Raw genomic sequence first — 20,409 nt, 5'->3', positions numbered from 1 at the left:
AACAGGATTCCTCTTCCTTTTCTGCAGCCCCTTGTTAACTCTTCTTTCTCTTTCTCTTTCTCTTTCTCTTTCTCTCTCTCTTCCTCTCCGTCCATTAACCAACTAATGGCTCTTCCCCATGTTACCCACCTGACACAAGTCGTGTGCATTGTGCTGACACAACACGGGATCCAACCAGCACTAACCCTGTGTGACTTTTTCGAAGGGATAGGTGAATGATTTGCTGGGCCTCCCCCCCCCCAAAGAATGCTGGGAAAGTTTGAACTGGGGCAGAATCGGGAGTGCCGATCACTGTTTAGTTGGGGGTAATTCACTCTTTCTGCTTGCGCTATGATTCCGCCTGCACTTCTAGACAAAGGGATTTCCTGATTGCGATGCATGCCACGCCTTTTGGGCAGAGCCTGGGTGCTTGTTCTCACTGCTCGTTTCCAAGTGCATGGATCCGGGGTGGTGAGGGGGGGGGGAGAATACCACATTCTTATCTCCCCCAGCTAGAATGCTTCCGTTCTGGTGTTATCTGTGGCTTGAGTCACATCCTACCTTACAATTCTGCGAAATTGGAAAAGTTTTTTTATTACTGTTAGCATGCAATATCTGGAACAGTTCTGGAGATTTGGTTCAGTTTAGAGCAGGGATCCCCATACTTGGCCCTCCAGCTGTTTTGGGACTACAATGCCCATCATCCCTGACCACTGGTCCTGTTAGCTAGGGATGATGGGAGTTGTAGTCCCAAAACAGCTGGAGGGCCGAGTTTGGGGATGCCTGGTTTAGAGAGTGGGATACCGTTGAGAATTTGCTGATTTCTCTCAAACTGTCTTAGTGGCGCTCCAGGGGGGTTAGGAAGCTGGAGACAGCGATGCCTCTGAATGCCTGTAACTGGAAACCATGGGGGGGGAGTGCTGTTGCACATGAATCCTGCTTTTGGGTTTCCCACACGTATCTGGCTGGCCCCTGTGAGAACGGGATGCTGGACTAGATGGGCCATTGGCCTAATTCAGCAGGCTCTTCTTATGCCACACCCTCCTCTAGCACAGGATCTTGTGGTTCCCTCCCCACCACCTCAGGCACCTTCAGGAGCTGCAGTAAGTAGAGACCAAATGTTAGGTGAGCTGAAGTGGCAGCCAATAAAATTACATTGGCATGGACTGACAGGTGGATGTTGCTCATGCTCTGGGATCCCATAGCGGAGGACATGTACCTGCAGTTCACATTGGCAGTTGTCCTAGGAGATTTTTATCTATCTTCCCCTTCACTGTTTGTAGCGTGACTGTCGTGCTTGAGCCCTCTGCTCTACAGATAACTTTCCTGGGGTGTGTGCCTGCTCTCTGCTTGTGGTGAGCTGTGGGTTGGATTGTGTGGGCAAAAGTGCTTGTGGGGAGTTGGATTTGCTTTATCTGCAAGGGGTTGGGGTACTTGGCTTCTTAATCGCTTCTGACTTTATTTCATTTCTGTGGGCACACCTACTACTTAAGATTACCAGATTTTTTTCAGTGAACACGGGGACACTTTCCAACTTCCTACTAAATAGATGGATTTTGTCAGGGGACTGATTTGTTAATCTGGGGTCTGTCCCCGGGAAACAGGGATGTCTGGTAACCTTATACTACATTGCACTACCAGCTTCCTAGGGATCATAGTTTTGCAAGAGAAAATAGAGATCCGCAACAGATATTTCTATCATCTGTCTATCTATCATCTATCTATCTATCTATCTATCTATCTATCTATCTATCTATCTATCATCTACCTACCTATCTATCTTCTACAGTGGTACCTTGACTTACGAACGACTCGACAACTGAATTTTTTGACTTACAAATGGGGGTAATGGCCACGCGCTTACAAATGTCTCGACATCCGAAAGAAAACTGTGGCGGATTTTTCAACTTAGGAATTTTTAGATAGGGTTTCTTCGTCGTACGAATTTTTCTGTTTCCAATGCATTCCTATGGGAAATCGCGTTTCCAATGGCGTTTTTTGACTTACGAATTTTTCGACCTACGAAGGTGCCTTCGGAGCAAATTAAATTCGTAAGTCGAGGCACCACTCTATCTATCTATCATCTCTATCATCTGTAAACTACAGTTTCTCCAATGTGCTGCCCTCCAGATGTCTTGGACTGCAACTCCCATCAGCCCTTGCCAGCAAGTCCGGTGTTCAGGGGTGATGGGAATTGCACTGTAAAACAAGAGAGTAGCCCAGATGGTCAAACAGGTTGATCTAGGCCCACTATTAAGAACTCATTCGAATATTGCGCCGAGAAGACCGTTGTTAGCTTTTTTTCATCCAGCAAACTCTCCCGCCTCAATAATTCTTGTCTGAATTTTCCCTTAGGAGTCAGGACTCTCAAAACCTCCATCTGATTACAATTCCCACCTCCCTCAGATTACCATTTCTGAGTGGGTGTCCAGCTTGACATTTCCTGAATCTCAGCCAGAAGCTGATAAGGGGGTATGCAACCCTCAGACCCGTTATCACCAATGCACCAGAGGACAGACAGGAGTCATTGGACGGACTATGGTGGAAACGAGGGAGAGCCCAGAGGTCTTGTTGGGAAAGCTGAGCAAGGATGAAAGGAAGCCGAAAGGAGGCCTGTCCAATAAGGCCTCAACATGCAGTCATTCTCTGGCAGCTAAAGTGAAATCTCATAGATATCTGCCTGGAACTGGTCTTATTTGTGACACTGATCATGGGGGAGAAGGAGGCTTGGAAGCATTTGAAAAAACGAAAACTTCACTGGAAGATGAAATTGTTCAACTTGGAGGAGAAGATGCTATATTTGTGAAAGTTGGGGGCAAGCAAGCAAGTAGTCTACAGACAACTGTCCAAGGGATTGGGGCCCATTCAAAACAAAACAAAGCACCTGTTGTCACACTTGAATATAAGACATTTTCTTCACCAATAGAAAGAGGTGATGTGTTCATAGGGTTGGATAAGAGAAGCAACACTGCAGAATCAAAAAACGAAGAAGCCAATCAGAACGCAGAAGATGTTCCAATAGCTTTGAAAGGCCCTGGTGTTGCTACTGTACCAATGGCGAGAGGTCATCTGACAGATGCTTCAGAAATGCATTCTCCCTTGCAGCATCCAGAATCCCCTGGGAATAAAGAAGTCATTGGGTATGACGCAGCATCCCTGGCTCCTGTTGGTGCCAGCACAGACAAGGACGAGATAGACACAGGTTTAGAAGACAAGCAAAAGGAAAGCACTTTTCTTGATGATGTGACCGTAAGAAGCCGAGAGATTTGCAAAGACACTTACCAAAGGCTGGACAACCTAGAAGAGACCATCAGAGAACTCGAAATGACTATCGGTGAAATTAGCCGCCAGGCATCTACTGAGCTTATATTTGCTCAAAATCACATTGGGCCTCTGGGCTCAGAAAATGGCAACAACGGAGAATGGAAGGTGGGCATGCATATGCCCAAATGCAACCATGCCGTTTCGGTGGTTGTGCAGCCTGACTGCCATGATTTAAAACAGTACGAAGCAAGCAACAGCACACCCAAGACTTCTCCAACCGGTTCTAAACCTCCTCTGCTGCCCAAACCTCGGTTCCTGTTGAACGACGACCCACAGGTTCACTTGTTTTAAACATTCCTCTTGTTCTGCTGTACCTCTAGATTCCTCCCTGAAAGTCTTCTCTCCTGTCTGTCCTCTCAAGATTCGGCCTGCTCTTAAGAGACAAGGTGTGAACCATCTTAGAGGCTGGGTCTCTGCAAAATTGTAGATTTAAGTGGAATTTCAAGTCCAGTCTCTCTAGGAAGCCAAATGAGATGCCGTCCACTTGTTTGAGCTACTCTTTCTTTCTGGCTATGGTAATGGCATGTCTTAGTCTGATGATTCACTGTTACTTTCTTCATTCTGTTCATGCTTGTTTATTCTTCTTCCTCGCCACTGGCACCGAACCTGTCTCTGAAATGTAGGGAAGGCTGTCTCCTAATATGAACGAAAGTGCAGCATCCTCTTTGCATTTCACTTTGAGCAGTGTGAACTACGAATGCAAACTAGCCGCACAAGGCCTGGTTGTTGAACTGTCATTGCTGTCTTCCAGCCAAGAAATCTTGGGGGTGAAAGTGACTTTTTTTTTGTAAAGGGGTTTCCAGCAGTGGTTCAACAATCAACCTCTCTCCCCATGGAACTCAGGAAATCGTAGTTCTGTGAGGGGAATAAGGGTCTCCTAACAACTCTGAGCAGTCTTTATCATTCATTCATTCATTCATTCATTCATTCATTCATTGCACTTATATACCACCTTTATCTTCCAAGGATCTCAAGGTAGTGTACATGGTTCCCCTCCCCATTTCATCATCAGAACAACCCTGTGGGGTAGGTTAGACTAAGAAGTGGTGACTGGGCCAAGGTCACCCAGTGAGCTTCATGGCTGAGTCGGGATTCGAACCGTGTGCTCCCAGGTCCAACACACCAACCATTATGCCACACTGGCTCTCTCTCCGTTCACAAACTATAGTACCCAGGATGCTTGGGGGGGGGTGATTACTTTTGAAAGTGGCATGATACTGCTTTAAAGGTACAATACAATCTGGTTAGATTCTTTTTGGTAATAAACCAAAACAAACCACCACAAACTGGCTAATAAAATAAAAGGGAATTTACTGGGATAATAACTGGACTAAAGATAGACTAAGGACCATTCAAACAAACAAAAAACATGTTACAATGCCATGTGCTGATCAACACTAGTTCTGCCAAAATCATGGAATGAACTGTATGCACAGTGAACGTTTTAAAAACTGAACTGGATAAAAAATTCTTCAGTTGGTCTTAGGTTGCCACCACCCTGGTGAAGTTTACACAGGTGGATGAAAGAAAGAGCTGGATGAAATGTTCTTCAGTAGGTCACCATGATGAGATAAATGCAGGTGGGCAAAATGAAGGACACTGTACCTTTAACGATGTAACCATGTATTGATTGATTCCACTCACCTGCTATGTATTTAATGCTTGAAGCAAGTTTGAACATTAACTGTGCCTGTGAATACTTTCCTATTTTGTGTAAACTGTTTTGTCTGACTGGGTAAGGTATAGCATGTTATTTGTGCTTTATAATTTCTTTGTATTAATATACATTGTAATTTGAGTGTTATTTGTACCATGCAGCCTTTTGAACCGATGAATCTTGTGGCGAAACCTGTTGCATATCAGGAGGACAGTCTTCCTTCTATTCAGTTTTTACAAACTATCTTGAACAATCTTTTTTTATTGGCATCAGGTTCCTGTTCAATGCTCAACCCACTTGTTGAAAGGTTCATTTATTCAGACTTCACTGTTCAACGTTCACTGTGATATAATTCATTCCATGACTTTGGCAGAACTAGTATTGATCTGCACATGGCATTGTAACATGTTTTTGTTTGTTTGAATGGTCTTTAGTCTATCTTTAGTCCAGTTATTATCCCAGTAAATACCCTTTTATTTTTATTAGCCAGTTTGGTGTGGTTTGTTTTGGTTTATTGCCAAATTATCACCACTTTGATACTTTGTATACATTGTCTAGATTCTTTTTGGTGACTTAGGTTTAACCATGAGGCCCCGGAGCAACACCCTTAAAAATGGACTTTAGTGGTGATAATTCACACCCTTGTTAAGTTTCTTTCACACTGCCTTAATGGGTAAATGAGAATCAAGGTTGTTAATTTGGCGAGCGCCTCCCAAAACTTAGCAGCAGTTTCAAAAGCAGAACTCGCAAGAGATGCTTGGCAGCCAGGGTTTAACCTCAGTCTCTGCTAGCCTCAAATTTTGCCAGGAGAAGGATGTTGCCCAGGCAATGAGTAAGAGATGTCCATGTCCATACAAAGCTTAAAAAGAAGCAAAATCTGCATAAGATGACATTTTGGCAGTTCTGGTATGATCAGCAAGGCTTCCTTGGAAGATCAACCAGGGATATAATGGGAAGGCAATCTGCTAGATATCGCTGTCCCAAATTATTTAGGATTTTATACAGCAGCAATAATGTATTGAAAACAGCTGGGCAGCTGATAGGCCTTGTGACTGTCCTCTCTTCAGTTATTGGTTGACATGCTGTGACATCATGGACTGCTCATGAACATCCGAACTGCTTAAAGGGGGAAAGTTTGGTCATAAGATGTTTGCAGTCCCATTCCCCTTGTGATGAAAAAAAGGGGGGGGGGTTGAGCTGTGTGAAGGGCCGTGATGCACAGGGTGGCAGAGGAGAGAGGCTGTGTACTTTTAATAGGCGACAACTCATGATTAGCAGAGCACTGGAGGTGCAAGCAAAGTGAGACTACAGGGATCCAGGAAAAAAATATGGAAAAGGTGCAAGTCTTGAAAAGGAGTTTGTAGGAGGCTAGGGGTGTGCCTAGATGATCAGAGGAAGAAGATATTGATCCAGGCATGGGGATTAGAGTAGCAGAAGGCCAAGAGATGGTAACTGAAGAAAGAGAGAAAATATTTGATTGTACAAAATGTCTGCTCAGGATCTCCGGGATTGAGCTGGCTAAATAATCATGATAGCCTAATTTGTGCCAGGTGATGTACATTCTTAAAAAGAAAATACTCAGCCAATTATTCACAATCTGTTAACACAAGTTACAGAAGGAATATGGGGAGGGAAAAGAAATTAACCAGTCGAAAAAGATATATAGATACTTTGACAAGTGCCATGTAATGTAGATGGGCCTTTAATCAATTGCCAGATGTGAAGATTGTTACCAAAATTCAGGAGGGAAAGGTCTCATGAAAGCCTAGCAACACGATGTTTGCTATTAAAGAGGCGAAGATTTCCAGCAGTAAGAGGAAGGAAAAAGAAAAGGTGACCTAAATGCCAGAGACAGAGATAAGAGCTTGAGTGGTGAAACAAGGAGAAAGACGAGAGAACGAGAAATTAAAGGCAGTTCGGAAGAAGAAAAGCAGAGGGGAACTATATGAGAAGAAGCAGTTTGTACTGAATGCAAGAGGGAAGAGACAGACAATTAATGGTGAAGAGATCATGGCAGCAAGAACCTGATGAGATGATGTGCACAGCAAGAGTGGGTGAAGAGGACAAGCATAAGACATCGGAATATCTCTCTCAATATAACAAAAAAGAAGTAGGCCTGCATAGAACATCCTCTGCTTTCAGCAGAATGTATTTGTTTGGAATCTAATTAGGGGTTGGATTAAGAATCATGGAGATCGCCATCAAAGCCATCAGCATGTACTACTAGGAACCGGATGATTAAAGTGCTTTACTAACCAAGTGTTGTTGTTTAGTCGTTTAGTCGTGTCCGACTCTTCGTGACCCCATGGACCATAGCACGCCAGGCACTCCTGTCTTGCACTGCCTCCCGTAGTTTGGTCAAACTCATGTTCGTAGCTTCGAGAACACTGTCCAACCATCTTGTCCTCTGTCGTCCCCTTCTCCTAGTGCCCTCAATCTTTCCCAACATCAGGGTCTTTTCCAAGGATTCTTCTCTTCTCATGAGGTGGCCAAAGTATTGGAGCCTCAGCTTCACGATCTGTCCTTCCAGGGAGCACTCAGGGCTGATTTCCTTAAGAATTGATAGGTTTGATCTTCTAGCAGTCCATGGGACTCTCAAGAGTCTCCTCCAGCACCATAATTCAAAAGCATCAATTCTTCGGCGATCAGCCTTCTTTATGGTCCAGCTCTCACTTCCATACATCACTACTGGGAAAACCATAGCTTTAACTATACGGACCTTTGTCGGCAAGGTGATGTCTCTGCTTTTTAAGATGCTGTCTAGGTTTGTCATTGCTTTTCTCCCAAGAAGCAGGCGTCTTTTAATTTCGTGACTGCTGTCACCATCTGCAGTGATCAAGGAGCCCAAGAAAGTAAAATCTCTCACTGCCTCCATTTCTTCCCCTTCTATTTGCCAGGAGGTGATGGGACCAGTGGCCATGATCTTGGTTTTTTTGATGTTGAGCTTCAGACCATATTTTGCGCTCTCCTCTTTCACCCTCATTAAAAGGTTCTTTAATTCCTCCTCACTTTCTGCCATCAAGGTTGTGTCATCTGCATATCTGAGGTTGTTGATATTTCTTCCGGCAATCTTAATTCCTGCTTGGGATTCATCTAGTCCAGCCTTTCGCATGATGAATTCTGCATATAAGTTAAATAAGCAGGGAGACAATATACAACCTTGTCGTACTCCTTTCCCAATTTTGAACCAATCAGTTGTTCCATATCCAGTTCTAACTGTAGCTTCTTGTCCCACATAGAGATTTCTCAGGAGACAGATGAGGTGATCAGGCACTCCCATTTCTTTAAGAACTTGCCATAGTTTGCTGTGGTCGACACAGTCAAAGGCTTTTGCATAGTCAATGAAGCAGAAGTAGACGTTTTTCTGGAACTCTCTAGCTTTCTCCATAATCCAGCGCATGTTTGCTATTTGGTCTCTGGTTCCTCTGCCCTTTCGAAATCCAGCTTGCACTTCTGGGAGTTCTCGGTCCACATACTGCCTAAGCCTGCCTTGTAGAATTTTAAGCATAACCTTGCTAGCGTGTGAAATGAGCGCAATTGTGCGGTAGTTGGAGCATTCTTTGGCACTGCCCTTCTTTGGAATTGGGATGTAGACTGATCTTCTCCAATCCTCTGGCCATTGCTGAGTTTTCCAAACTTGCTGGCATATTGGGTGTAGCACCTTAACAGCATCATCTTTTAAAATTTTAAATAGTTCAGCTGGAATATCATCACTTCCACTGGCCTTGTTATTAGCAGTGCTTTCTAAGGCCCATTTGACTTCACTCTCCAAGATGTCTGGCTCAAGGTCAGCAACCACACTACCTGGGGTGTACGAGACCTCCATATCTTTCTGGTATAATTCCTCTGTGTATTCTTGCCACCTCTTCTTGATGTCTTCTGCTTCTGTTAGGTCCTTACCACTTTTGTCCTTGATTATGGTAATCTTTGTACGAAATGTTCCTTTCATATCTCCAATTTTCTTGAACAGATCTCTGGTTTTCCCCATTCTATTGTTTTCCTCTATTTCTTTGCATTGCTCATTTAAGAAGACCCTCTTATCTCTCCTTGCTGTTTTTCGGAAATCTGCATTCAGTTTCCTGTATCTTTCCCTATCTCCCTTGCATTTTGCTTGCCTCCTCTCCTCCGCTATTCGTAAGGCCTCGTTGGACAGCCATTTTGCCTTCTTGCATTTCCTTTTCCTTGGGATGGTTTTCGTTGCTGCCTCCTGTATAATGTTACGAGCCTCCATCCATAGTTCTTCAGGCACTCTGTCCACCAAATCTAAATCCTTAAACCTGTTCCTCACTTCCACTGTGTATTCATAAGGGATTTGATTCAGATTGTATCTTACTGGCCCAGTGGTTTTTCCTACTTTCTTCAGTTTAAGCTGGAATTTTGCTATAAGAAGCTGATGATCTGAGTTACAGTCAGCTCCAGGTCTTGTTTTTGCTGACTGTATAGAGCTTCTCCATCTTTGGCTGCAGAGAATATAATCAATCTGATTTCGATGCTGCCCATTTGGTGATATCCATGTGTAGAGTCGTCTCTTGTGTTGTTGGAAAAGAGTGTTTGTGATGACCAGCTTGTTCTCTTGACAGAACTCTATTAGCCTTTGCCCTGCTTCGTTTTGAACTCCAAGGCCAAACTTGCCAGTTGTTCCTTTTATCTCTTGATTCCCTACTTTAGCATTCCAATCCCCTGTAATGAGAAGAACATCCTTCTTTGGTGTCATTTCTAGAAGGTGTTGTAGGTCTTCATAGAATTGGTCAATTTCACTTTCTTCAGCACCGGTAGTTGGTGCATAAACTTGGATTACTGTGATGTTAAAAGGTCTGCCTTGGATTCGTATCGAGATCATTCTGTCATTTTTGAGATTGCATCCCATTACAGCTTTTGCCACTCTTTTGTTGACTATGAGGGCCACTCCATTTCTTCTACAGGATTCTTGCCCACAGTAGTAGATATGATAGTCACCCGAACTGAATTCACCCATTCCCTTCCATTTTAGTTCACTGATGCCCAGGATGTCGATATTTATTCTTGTCATCTCATTTTTGACCACATCCAGCTTACCTCTATTCATGGTTCTTACATTCCAGGTTCCTATGCAATATTTTTCTTTACAGCATCGGACTTTCCTTTCGCTTCCAGGCATATCCGCAACTGAGCGTCCTTTCGGCTTTGGCCCAGCCGCTTCATCAGCTCTGAATCTACTTGTACTTGTCCTCCGCTCTTCCTCAGTAGCATGTTGGACGCCTTCCGACCTGAGGGGCTCATCTTCCAGCGTCATAACTTTTATATGCCTGTTGTCTTTGTCCATGGAGTTTTCTTGGCAGGGATACTGGAGTGGCTTGCCAGTTCCTTCTCCAGGTGGATCACGTTTAGTCAAAACTCTCCACTATGACCTGTCCATCTTGGGTGGCCCTGCATGGCATAGCTCATAGCTTCTCTGAGTTATTCAAGCCCCTTCGCCACGACAAGGCATTGATCCATGAAGGGGGCACTCTAACCAAGTAGCCTTCAACAATTCACTCTAGTGTTTTCACTCGCATATCCTAGCCCTTTGCCATGCCGTTAATCCCAGTCTTTCACTGGCCTGGAAACTGTAAATTTCCGTTTCTTTGAATGTAATTTAGTGGCAGGTCCATGATCGCAATAATGAAGATTGATTGGTACTTGTGAGCAATTAAAATTCAATGTAACCAAGAGCCTTGGGACTAATAATCACAAATCAAGAGCACAAACCAGCCGAAGTTAAATGCTTCTAATCCAGTTAATGCAACCGGAGAGACAGCCTGCATGATGCTTAGGTCTCTCCTTCCAGTATTAGTGACTTTAAAAAGCTTAAATTCGACTATGTCGTGCCCAGAATACTTTCAAATCATTTTCTTTAGAACAGGGATGGTCAACCCGGATCCCTCCAGATATTTCTGAACAGCTCCTATCAGCCTGGGCATCAGACAGGAATGATGGGAGTTGTAGTTCAGCAACATCTGGAGGAACACAGGGTAGCCACCCCTGTTTCGGAAGCAATTGGCCAAATCCAGAAATTGTAAAAAATTGCATGTGCTAACAGGGCTTTGCGCTACTGGATGTACAAATGTCTGCTGCCAGGTAACTGCCCCCAAACTTTTGCAGGCGCAAACAGTATTGAAGGTGGGACCACGTATAACCGTCCTGATGCCATAATGAGCACATATCATCATGAATGCACAATAAAAAGGACGTATAGAGGGGCTCACACATCCAGTCTTTATTGAGTATTCTGCTTTGTTTGTAGGGTGGTTATATGCAGGGCCGTCTTAAGGGTATCCAGCGCCCTGGCGCAAAAAAAAAAATTCGCCCCCCCCTTTCCCTCCGGCCTGCACGGCTCCCGGCTCCGGGTCAGAGTGCAGGGGCGGGAACTCACCTCCAGAAGGGAAAAGGTGCCAGTAAGGTAGATGTTGATCTGGTGACTCCGGATGCTCTCCTCCAGCTCGCCCAGCTCCACTCCCTGCCCAGTGGAGGCTTGTCATACACGGGCCTGCAGAGGAGCCGCTGGTCGAGTTCAGGAGGCTGCTGCAAGGGGAGTGCAACTCCGCCGGCCTCGCCGAGCTCCGAGTCCGGCAGGCCCCGTTGCCAATGCAACAGCCAACCCAGTGCCCCCATCGCCGCTACCAGCAGGGCTGCCGCTGCCAAAGCCAGAGGCCCTCCCGCTTGGGACACCCGCAACCGCCGGCCCTGCCACATCTCTGCTGCGCCACCACCCGAAGCCGGCAGGGGCCTTGCTTGAGGAGCACAGGGGGGGACCCGAGGAGGAAGGGCCTTCTTTGCAGGGTGAGGCAGTGCTGAGAGAAGGAGCAGCCGAGGTGCCTCAGAGGCTGCACAGCTCCTGGCCTCGGATGTTTGACAGCCATCCCGCCAACAGGGATGACGCTGGCGCTGCATTTCATTGGTAGAGCTGCTGCCATGTGGCGTCGCCTCTACCAATGAAACGCAGTGCTGGGATGAGGGCTGACCCTGGCGCTGCAGAGCGGAACAGGGTCCTAGTGCCCCTGCTCCGCTCGCTTACCTCCCTGCTCTCCCCTGAGCGGCGCGGCTCCCCCACTTGCTGGGGCGCCCCTCAGCGCCCCCTGAGCACCCAGGCGCCCTGGCGCCCCGCACCACTAGAGCCAATGGGCAAGCCGGCCCTGGTTATATGACAACCAGCATTCGTCCTGCATTCATCCTGATTCACTTAGTGGGATGCTTACAGACATTTTCCTGTTAACCATTCTTTCATCCCGCACTTCTCAATGCGTTTCTCCATCACTTTCTAACCTGCAAAGAAGTCTGTTTTCTTTTTCTTTTTTAAAGTGGATTAGTTGTGCTAGGGCCACAGAGTGCTTTAATCCACTTTAAATCTGCAAGCCTAAAGCTCTGATTTGTGATTGAATGGCTTCCACAAAATCCTGAAACAGTCAGGGAGGGGTGCCCTTGTTTGTCTTCCCCATTATGCAGGGCTGGCCCTGTTTTCCCAGGGCATGTGGTGGTACTGATGAAGGCAGGAACCCATGTTTCATTAGGGATGTCAGTGCATCCCAGCAAAACAGGAGCAGAAATGGTCAATGTTTGCTTGTAATTAATCATATCCCTGTCCCGCCCACTTTACATTGTGTTTATTTTGCATTGACATGCATGGTGTAGAATAACGTAATGGCAATGTAATTTATACAATTAAAGTACAGTATGTAAGCTACATAATATCACTGCAGCAGACAGAGAGGTGAATAGCATAGTTTGCTATGGAAGATGAAAGGCAGTGGAACAGAAACACTGCTGCTTGCCACTTTTGCACGGTGGAATTAAAAACAATGCCTTCTTGCATCCCTGTGTCTGAATGGTGCAGCAAGACTTTTCAAAGTGTTGTACATAACTAAAGAGGGCTCATTTGGGCTCTCCTTCAAGCAGCATATCTTGAGTTGACATTGAGCTTCCAAGTTAGCTAACTTCATGATTTGGGGGAGGATGGGGGAAAGCCATTCCACTTCCTTCCAGACTTGAACGGCCATATGTTCTGACACCTCTTATTGGAATCCTTTACTAAGGCTTTGGCTGATATTGGTATTGCTTTAAATTGTTCGTCACGGACTCTATTGCCACTTAAATGGTTTTTGGTATATATTTAGAACTAGTTGGTTCAGACCTCTAACATGGGGGTGAGGTGTGGTTAACTGATATTATTATTAAGCACAGCTGGTCTGTGGGTGGGGACGAACTTCCCTATATGGATTGCCTGTGCTGGGTCAGGCCAAATGTGTGGATAAATCAGTATGCTAAAAATAAAACCCTTTCCCATCCTTCCTCTACTTTTGGCTATTCAGCTCTTTGATTTAGACCCTTCTCTAACCCTTCATCCAGTGCTTTCTTCTCCCTGAACCTCTAATGAATTTCCAGGCTTGCAAAGAGGGGGGTGGGCAAGAAGAAGATCAAATGGGTAATTTATTTGCTTTGATTGTGACAGTGTAAGACAGTTCTGTAATTTCGTAGGTCTATGGCAGCAACAAATAGTTATTTTTCTGTCGGGAAAGGGGCTCCGTAGCTATTATATATCTATTGGGACGTGGGTGGCGCTGTGGTCTAAACGCCTGAGCCTTTTGAGCTTGCTGATTGGAAGGTTGGCGGTTTGATTCCCTGTGACAGGATGAGCTCCCGTTGCTCAGTCCCAGCTCCTGCCACCCTAGCAGTTCGAAAGCATGCCAGTTCAAGTAGATAAATAGCAGGAAGGTAAATGGCATTTCTGTGCACTCTGGCACTTGTCACGGCCCTTTGTGTGCCAGTAGCGGTTTATTCATGCTGGCCACATGACCTGGAAAGCTGTCTGTGGACAAATGCCGACTCCCTCAGCCTGAAAGCGATATGAGTGCAGCAACCCCATAGTCGCCTTTGACTGGACTTAACCATTCAGGGGTCCTTTACCTTTACCTTTACAGTACCTTATATTTGGTGCGAGGATATTTTGCTTGCCTTCAAAAGTTCTTGGGCTTTGTAGCAGAACTTGGAGACATGCGTACAATACAAATTGAGCAGGCTAGCTAGCAAGAGAACCCTAGCAAGAGGTAAACAGCCCTTTCATCTCCTCCACAGAAGCAGCACTGTGTGTCAAAATTCTCCTGCAGATAGGTTTTTCCTAAGTGATTGAACATTTGTGAACGTTCCATGACACCATGGCAGCTCAGCCAATGGGAGTGAAGGGAGATGCGTTTGGCAGCAGAGCCAGTGGCAAGCCCTTAACCTGTTGCCGACGTAAGCCTTGCTCCTTAGCATCTCTCCAAAGTCATCCTTTCCTCTATTCTCCCTCCAGAGCGGCGGTGGCGTCTCGATCCCTGCCATGAAGATGGTCAATCCTGCATCACGGCTGAAGCAAACCCAGCAAGGCAGCCCCGACAAGAGCAAGCACATAAAGCAACGCATGGAGTACATGCGCATCCAGGGGCAACAACAGGTAGTCTATCTGTAGGCAGCCACACCACTCTGTTAGGGGAGCACTGGGGTGGAGGCAGGTTGAGTTAGGATCCCTTTGTTTTTGCCTTTGAGCAGAGGTGAGTGGCCAGTTGGCAAAGGATTGTTGATCCGGGGTCAGGGGCAGGTATATTTACATAAACTTGAATACAAATTCCTAATGCCTGTTGGAAGCGATTTTAGAAATTACGGCTGGGAATTTCCGTCAGAAGATTTGTGTCATGGCAGTGAATGTAGAGAGAGATGGGGAGCTACTTTCCACAGGCATACGTCAGAAGCTGGAGCCAAACCCGGCAAAAATTCTATGTTGTGAGGTCCAGATAGGACTCCCATCTCCCTCAAACCTAAACCTAAGTCCTCTGTCGCTAAAGTTCCATGTTCTTGCTACTTCCTCAAGAATCTCCTGAATTCCAGATAACATCAACTGGAACCTACCCCCTTGATTTGGTTAAGAATTCCCCTGCCCAGTTATGTCTATGTAAGGCTAAGCACCTGCTTTGCTTTGTTTGCGGTGGGCAAGTAGTTTTTGTTTCCTGTGCTGTGCTATCAATATGGCAGTGTTTTGAAAAGAAGGAGGAAAATGCCTACTTGTGAAGGCACAACCCAACAAATTGTCAGAGGCCCTCTTCCCTGCCAGGAAAGGAAGTGGCATCGGTTGTGAGATGTGATCGAATCCATTTCACAACATGCCCATGTGCATATGCCCCAACTCCTTTCCTGCCCATGGCACACACAGAGAAGTGTTGCATATTTAGCAGAGAAAAGACCAGAGAGGGTGCGTTGTGGGGAGGGGGAAGAAGAAGAAAATTATATCGGATCGCTTGACCATGTTTGAATGGAAACCCAAAGCATCCTGCTATGCAGACATAAGAGTTCTAATGTTTATGTGGGGCTCACTTGCCTCATTGGCTTCAGCTGTGGGGAGGGAAAGGAGAGCTTCATTCATGCATGTGCAAAGCTGCCCACACCTTTGAAGTGAATGGGGCTGTTTTCACATCCAATACCTCCGTGTGCACAGAGGCGTAGGAAGGTCAGGTGGTACCCGGTGCAGAAAATTTCTTGTCATCCCCCTCCCACATTGATATTTTTAAAAATTTTTGCCTGCAAAAATGGTTTTACGTTATTTCATATTTTCTTACAAAGGAATGTGGATTCTGAGCTTCTGAATTCAAGTAGGGGACTATGGACAGATACTTAAATCTGCAGGATGGATTGTGTTTTGGCTTGTGTTATTTTATTTATATTTATTGTTTATTTATTTAATAAAATTTATTTTTTAAAAACCTGCAAAGTGGTTTACCAAAACAAAAAAAACAAAAAGACACCACAGCAGTAAAATCAAGAAAAATTAACAATCCTACTTTAAAACATACAAAAGCTAAAATATTAAGATTAAAATTACTTCAGCTTCCTAAGCATCTAGGTATGCTTGCCTAAAGAAGAATGCTTTTAGCGGGTGCCCGAAAAGAGTCTAGCAAAGGCACGTCCTTTGTTGAAATTTCAGCCTTCACGGCATAGGGAAATGGCCAAGTAAACAGCTTTTTTCGGGGAGGAGGGTCAAGATATTAACTGATATGCATGAAATTTCATATGTAGCTATATAATCCCTAGTGTAGTAAGATAAGACCTTTGGAGCAGGCTTTTTTTTTTTAAAAAAAAAAAGTTTTTTATGAACCGCCCTAGTAGGGCAGTAATTGTTTCTTGATAATTTGTTACCCCCCTCCATGATGGCACCTGGGGCGCCCCCCCCTTTCCTACACTCCTGCGTGTGCATGGTAGGAGTTCATAAGAGGTTCCAGATAGGAATTATGGATTCTCGAGCGAATAGGATTCAAGACACACCTCTGTGTTATTTACGAAGTCCTCTTGAAAAGTGGAAGCGGCCCCCTCCAGCCACTCGCAAGCCAAAGACAAATGCCATTAGGCTTTATTTACCCATCTTGACGTTCTTATTAAAACAACAACAACCCAGTTGGCACAGTTGGTTACAGAAAGGGTCAGGTTGGACCCTCTGTGGAAGATTTATTGGCTGGAAGATGATTAAGGAGCGGAATGCTTGAGCAGTTGCAAAAGATGCACAACAATTACTTTGAGAAAATAGGTTTTTCAGTGTGGATGCTATCTTGGCAAATAATAATAATAAATTTCTCCCAATAAACACCAAGTACAGTCAAATGTATGCTAATTTTTAAAATATAAGTATAGTTTATATAAATTACTGCTGTATTTTATAAATAAGATATATATTGAGAGAAGTATTGGGATTTTATCGTAAGCAACTGTTTGCCAAAACTGATGCATTGGCCCAGAACCCACATATGCACTTGCAATGGTTATGTGAACCAAAAGAAGTTAAGGGCGGGGGGAAGACATAAAAATAGCCATTAATTTATTTAAAAATATTTATATACCGGTACCACTTTTTACATAGTATTCTAAATCAGTGTAGAGCATAATTAAAACAATATCTCACGTACCATTTGAATGGCAATGCCCATCAACTTTGGTGAGGGGCTGGCCCCCTCAAATATTTTATTGGGGGGCAAAGGGACCTTGGCCCCTAAGAGTTGGCTCCCATGCATGGATCACAGCAGCCAAGCTGTTTAGGAAAGGCCACAGTGGACAAACCAGCTGAAACCAGAAGCAGGCACTCCTGACCCCTGAAGTTGCCGGAGACTTTTAATCTGAGGGCTGTGGGTTCGAGCCCCACATGGGGCTAAAGATGAACATCATGGTTCCTTCGAACTCTAAAGTCTGTGATTCTAGGCTTTCAATACACACTTGGGAAACAAGAATTTTTTTTAAAAAAAAGTTTATAAAAGCTATAATCCTTTAAAACCATTAGAAATGTGAACACACTGGAGAGAAATTCATAAGGAAAGCACAAGGGCAAGTTGGTTCCCAACTCCCCATTTTTCTGCATGCACCACTTTTCAACCAGACTTCAAAATCAATTTCCAAAAGATTATTACAACAAGCATCATTAAAAAATGATAATGTTAGAGTAACATTGAAAGACACTGGTTTGTTGAAAACTGTTTCAAATCTAACTGCTTGTACTGTTTGTAGAGCATCAAACTGCTTGTTTGATACCTAAGCTTTTGCAACTGTCATTATCAGAATTCCTTTGTATTAATGATGTTGTTGTTGTTATTATTATTCAAAGTCCTTCACACTGTTCAAATCTATCAGAGGCACATTCCAGTGAAACAGCTCTCTGCTTTGCAACAACAACAGAGTCTTATGGTACCTTAAGTCTTTGCAGGGCAGTCCTGTTGATGTCTACTCAGAAGCACGTCTCATTGACGTCAAAAAGGCATTCTTCTAGGTAACCGGGTATGGGACTGCAGCCTTGCCAATTTCTTGTGACATAAACTTTGGTGCACTAGACCCTTCTAGTTTTCCAAAGCTTACGTCACAATACATCCCTTACTCTAAAGTGCCATGAGGCTAGGTTGTTTTTTATCAGACTCAGCACATGTTTAAATTGTGCCCTGCTGTGTCTCAACAGTAGGTAACTGGTCATTTAATATATCTCTACTATACATAAGTAAATACAGATGTGTGCATTGGGCAGTAGCAGTTCCCTGTTCCACGTGGACACCCTTTTCACCATTTCCTGTCCCTGCCCCCTGATATGCCCCCTGTGCCTTTGCATTGGTTGGGGTCTTAATGGTTAGGCCAGTACGGTTCAGCTGGGTTCACACACTTCTGTGTTCTTGTCGACGCTATAACAGTGCGCCCAGTGGCTGGCCAGCTTTCTGAGGCCACAAAGCAAGGTAACAACTGCCACTTTTTCATCCCTTAAACCACAACGACATCTCTACCTGTTCCTCTCTCCTTCCCTTTGTTTCTCAAGCCTTGACTTGACCCCCTTCCACATAAATCTCGTTGTTATTCCCTCCCGTTTCACTTCCCATCTGATATGCTAGCCCGTCTCCCAGAATTCCCTGCTGCTCCTGGCTTTTTTCTTTTTTCTTTTGTCATGCCAGATCTGTATGGCGAATGGCAAAGACCATGAACCCTTTTCCCACGTCCTGTCTGCAGGGGCCTTTGGTTTTCCTCATTCTGTGGTACATATGCACACACAGAGGACCACCCCCTCCTCCCCACAAGTGTGGGGGGAGTGGATGTTTGGCTGTGAGCATGTCGCCCCCCCCCCCCTGTGGCTTTCCGGTCTATTTTGAAGCACGCTTTGTGAGCAGAATGGGGCTGTCACTGAATAAACGAATAAAATGCAAACCCTACTTCCTGCACAACTCCCTCCCCCCTAAGCCCCTGCATCCTGATACTAACCGCAGTCTGTACCCCCTTTGCCACAAAGCAGAGGTGCTGTTTCCTTAAGCGGTAAGCCATGGAACGTTTCTCAGGGTACGCCTTCCCCGATAATATTTTCATGAGCCGGTTGTGCATTTGCTTGGCCTCTGCATGCAAGGGTGCTGAAGGACCACGCATGCCTCGTGCAACTAGAGCTGAAGCTGGGTTTGAGATGGCAGGGGTGAGCTGTTGGGAACACACACACATTGCTGCCTCCAAAGTATGCAGTCCTTTGCGATTCTTCTTCTGGATCCCCTTTGCATCAAAATGGCAGCCAGCGAGAGGTGAGCACACAATTGGCATGATTGGCAGTTTTAAAAGAACCAACAAGGAAGGTTAGTTTGGATATAAAAAATTTCCTCCACTGTGGAATGTGCTTGGAGGAGCATGCATGAAGGATTGTGGAACCTTCATTCTTGGAGGTCTTTAACAAGCAGGTTGGAATAATATCCGCTTCAATTGATTGTGATTACCTGTATCTGTGAGAATGAAGGATTTCTTAGGGTTACTTCTAGTCATATATCCATCCCTAGAATGGGTGGGTGTTAGGGTACGGGTTCCTCGCTCCTGCTGCATTGGACTTTAAGCATTAGTTCCCTTATAGTTCGTTGGTCTTTGGTTCTAAAGAGCAACAGGCAGGCAACTAGATTCCTGCCTGTTCCTGCTCACCAATCTTTTGTGCAAAACCCACAAGGATTTTCCAACTTTCATGTGTATTCCTTTGTGGAGGAAAACAGTTATGATGGAGCCATTCCGTCAGGCAGGGACTCTGGGATTCAAGAATTGCCCACTTCTAAAACCTTTTCTTAAAATAACCAAGAGGAGAAGAAAGCTCGCTTGCTCAGATTGGCTTTAGGCTGTATTTTATTTTCACATGTCTTTCACAATTTGTTCTTTCCCTTCTGCCACCCCACCCCACCCCCATGTCAACTATGAGGGATACATACTTAACAAGATTTATCGTTAAAATTGAAAGCCGCCTCCCTCTATCCATCCCAGTCCAAATTCTGGCCTGCTAGCTAAGGATGCAGTGTACAACAAAATGGTACCCCTAGGTGAACAATAAAATGAATAGATGTTTTGAGGCTACCTCTGATAAACAGCACCTCTGTGGTAAACTGCACTCTACCGCTACCCTCCCTTCCTCAGATTTCTTTGTGCTCACCCCAGCTAAATGAATATTGTTGTCGTTCTAACATGGTGTCCATGGCCACAAACTAACATTTCAATTCTTGTCCCTTCCCCATCCCCCTTCCCCATCTCCCCCTTCCGTTGCCTGCCTACGTATTCGTCCCATCTCCCCGCTCTGTCTCTTTTTTGGCCTTCTTTTGTCTCCTCCGCTTCCTCTTGCAATCACTCCTTCCCTTCGTCCAGTAAACCTGTAGAAACCAGCTCATCTTGTGCTCTGTTTTTGCCCAACGGACCTTTTGCCTCAGGCCTGGCCAATGCTGCTTGTTTCTGATAGAAATTTTTCCTAACTTAGTTTCCACTCTTGTCTCTTTCTCTCTCTCTCTCTCTCTCTCTCACTTTCTTTTGCACTTTCTCTCTTTCTGTCTCGCAATCCTTTGAGAAGAAAATGTTTGGTTCTCCCCTTCCCCAACCCCAACACACCTTCCTTCTCCTCCTCCCTCCTCCTTCTTCTTTTCCCTGAATCTTGCTTTTCTTTCTAG

The 20,409-nt window shown here is 45.0% G+C and overlaps 1 protein-coding gene across 10 annotated transcripts in view; it reads left to right on the top strand.

Annotated features, from left to right (window-relative positions):
• Positions 1–20,409, top strand: part of SRCIN1 (SRC kinase signaling inhibitor 1) — a 263,545-nt gene that overhangs the window by 240,239 nt on the left and 2,897 nt on the right. For 8 of the 10 annotated variants that reach the window (XM_088655243.1, XM_088655240.1, XM_060281445.2 and 5 more), the window contains 2 exons: positions 2,335–3,579; positions 14,265–14,405. In XM_088655243.1, the coding sequence (XP_088511369.1) occupies positions 2,335–3,579; positions 14,265–14,405 (1,386 nt within the window). The remainder of the gene's footprint in view (positions 1–2,334; positions 3,580–14,264; positions 14,406–20,409) is intronic. The other 2 variants (XM_088655247.1, XM_088655246.1) reach the window with 1 other exon arrangement.

The sequence above is a fragment of the Zootoca vivipara genome, chromosome 12 (genome assembly GCF_965207765.1).
Source record: "Zootoca vivipara chromosome 12, rZooViv2.hap1.1, whole genome shotgun sequence".
Taxonomy (NCBI): domain Eukaryota; kingdom Metazoa; phylum Chordata; class Lepidosauria; order Squamata; family Lacertidae; genus Zootoca; species Zootoca vivipara.
This window is presented reverse-complemented; position numbering and strand designations above follow the sequence as displayed.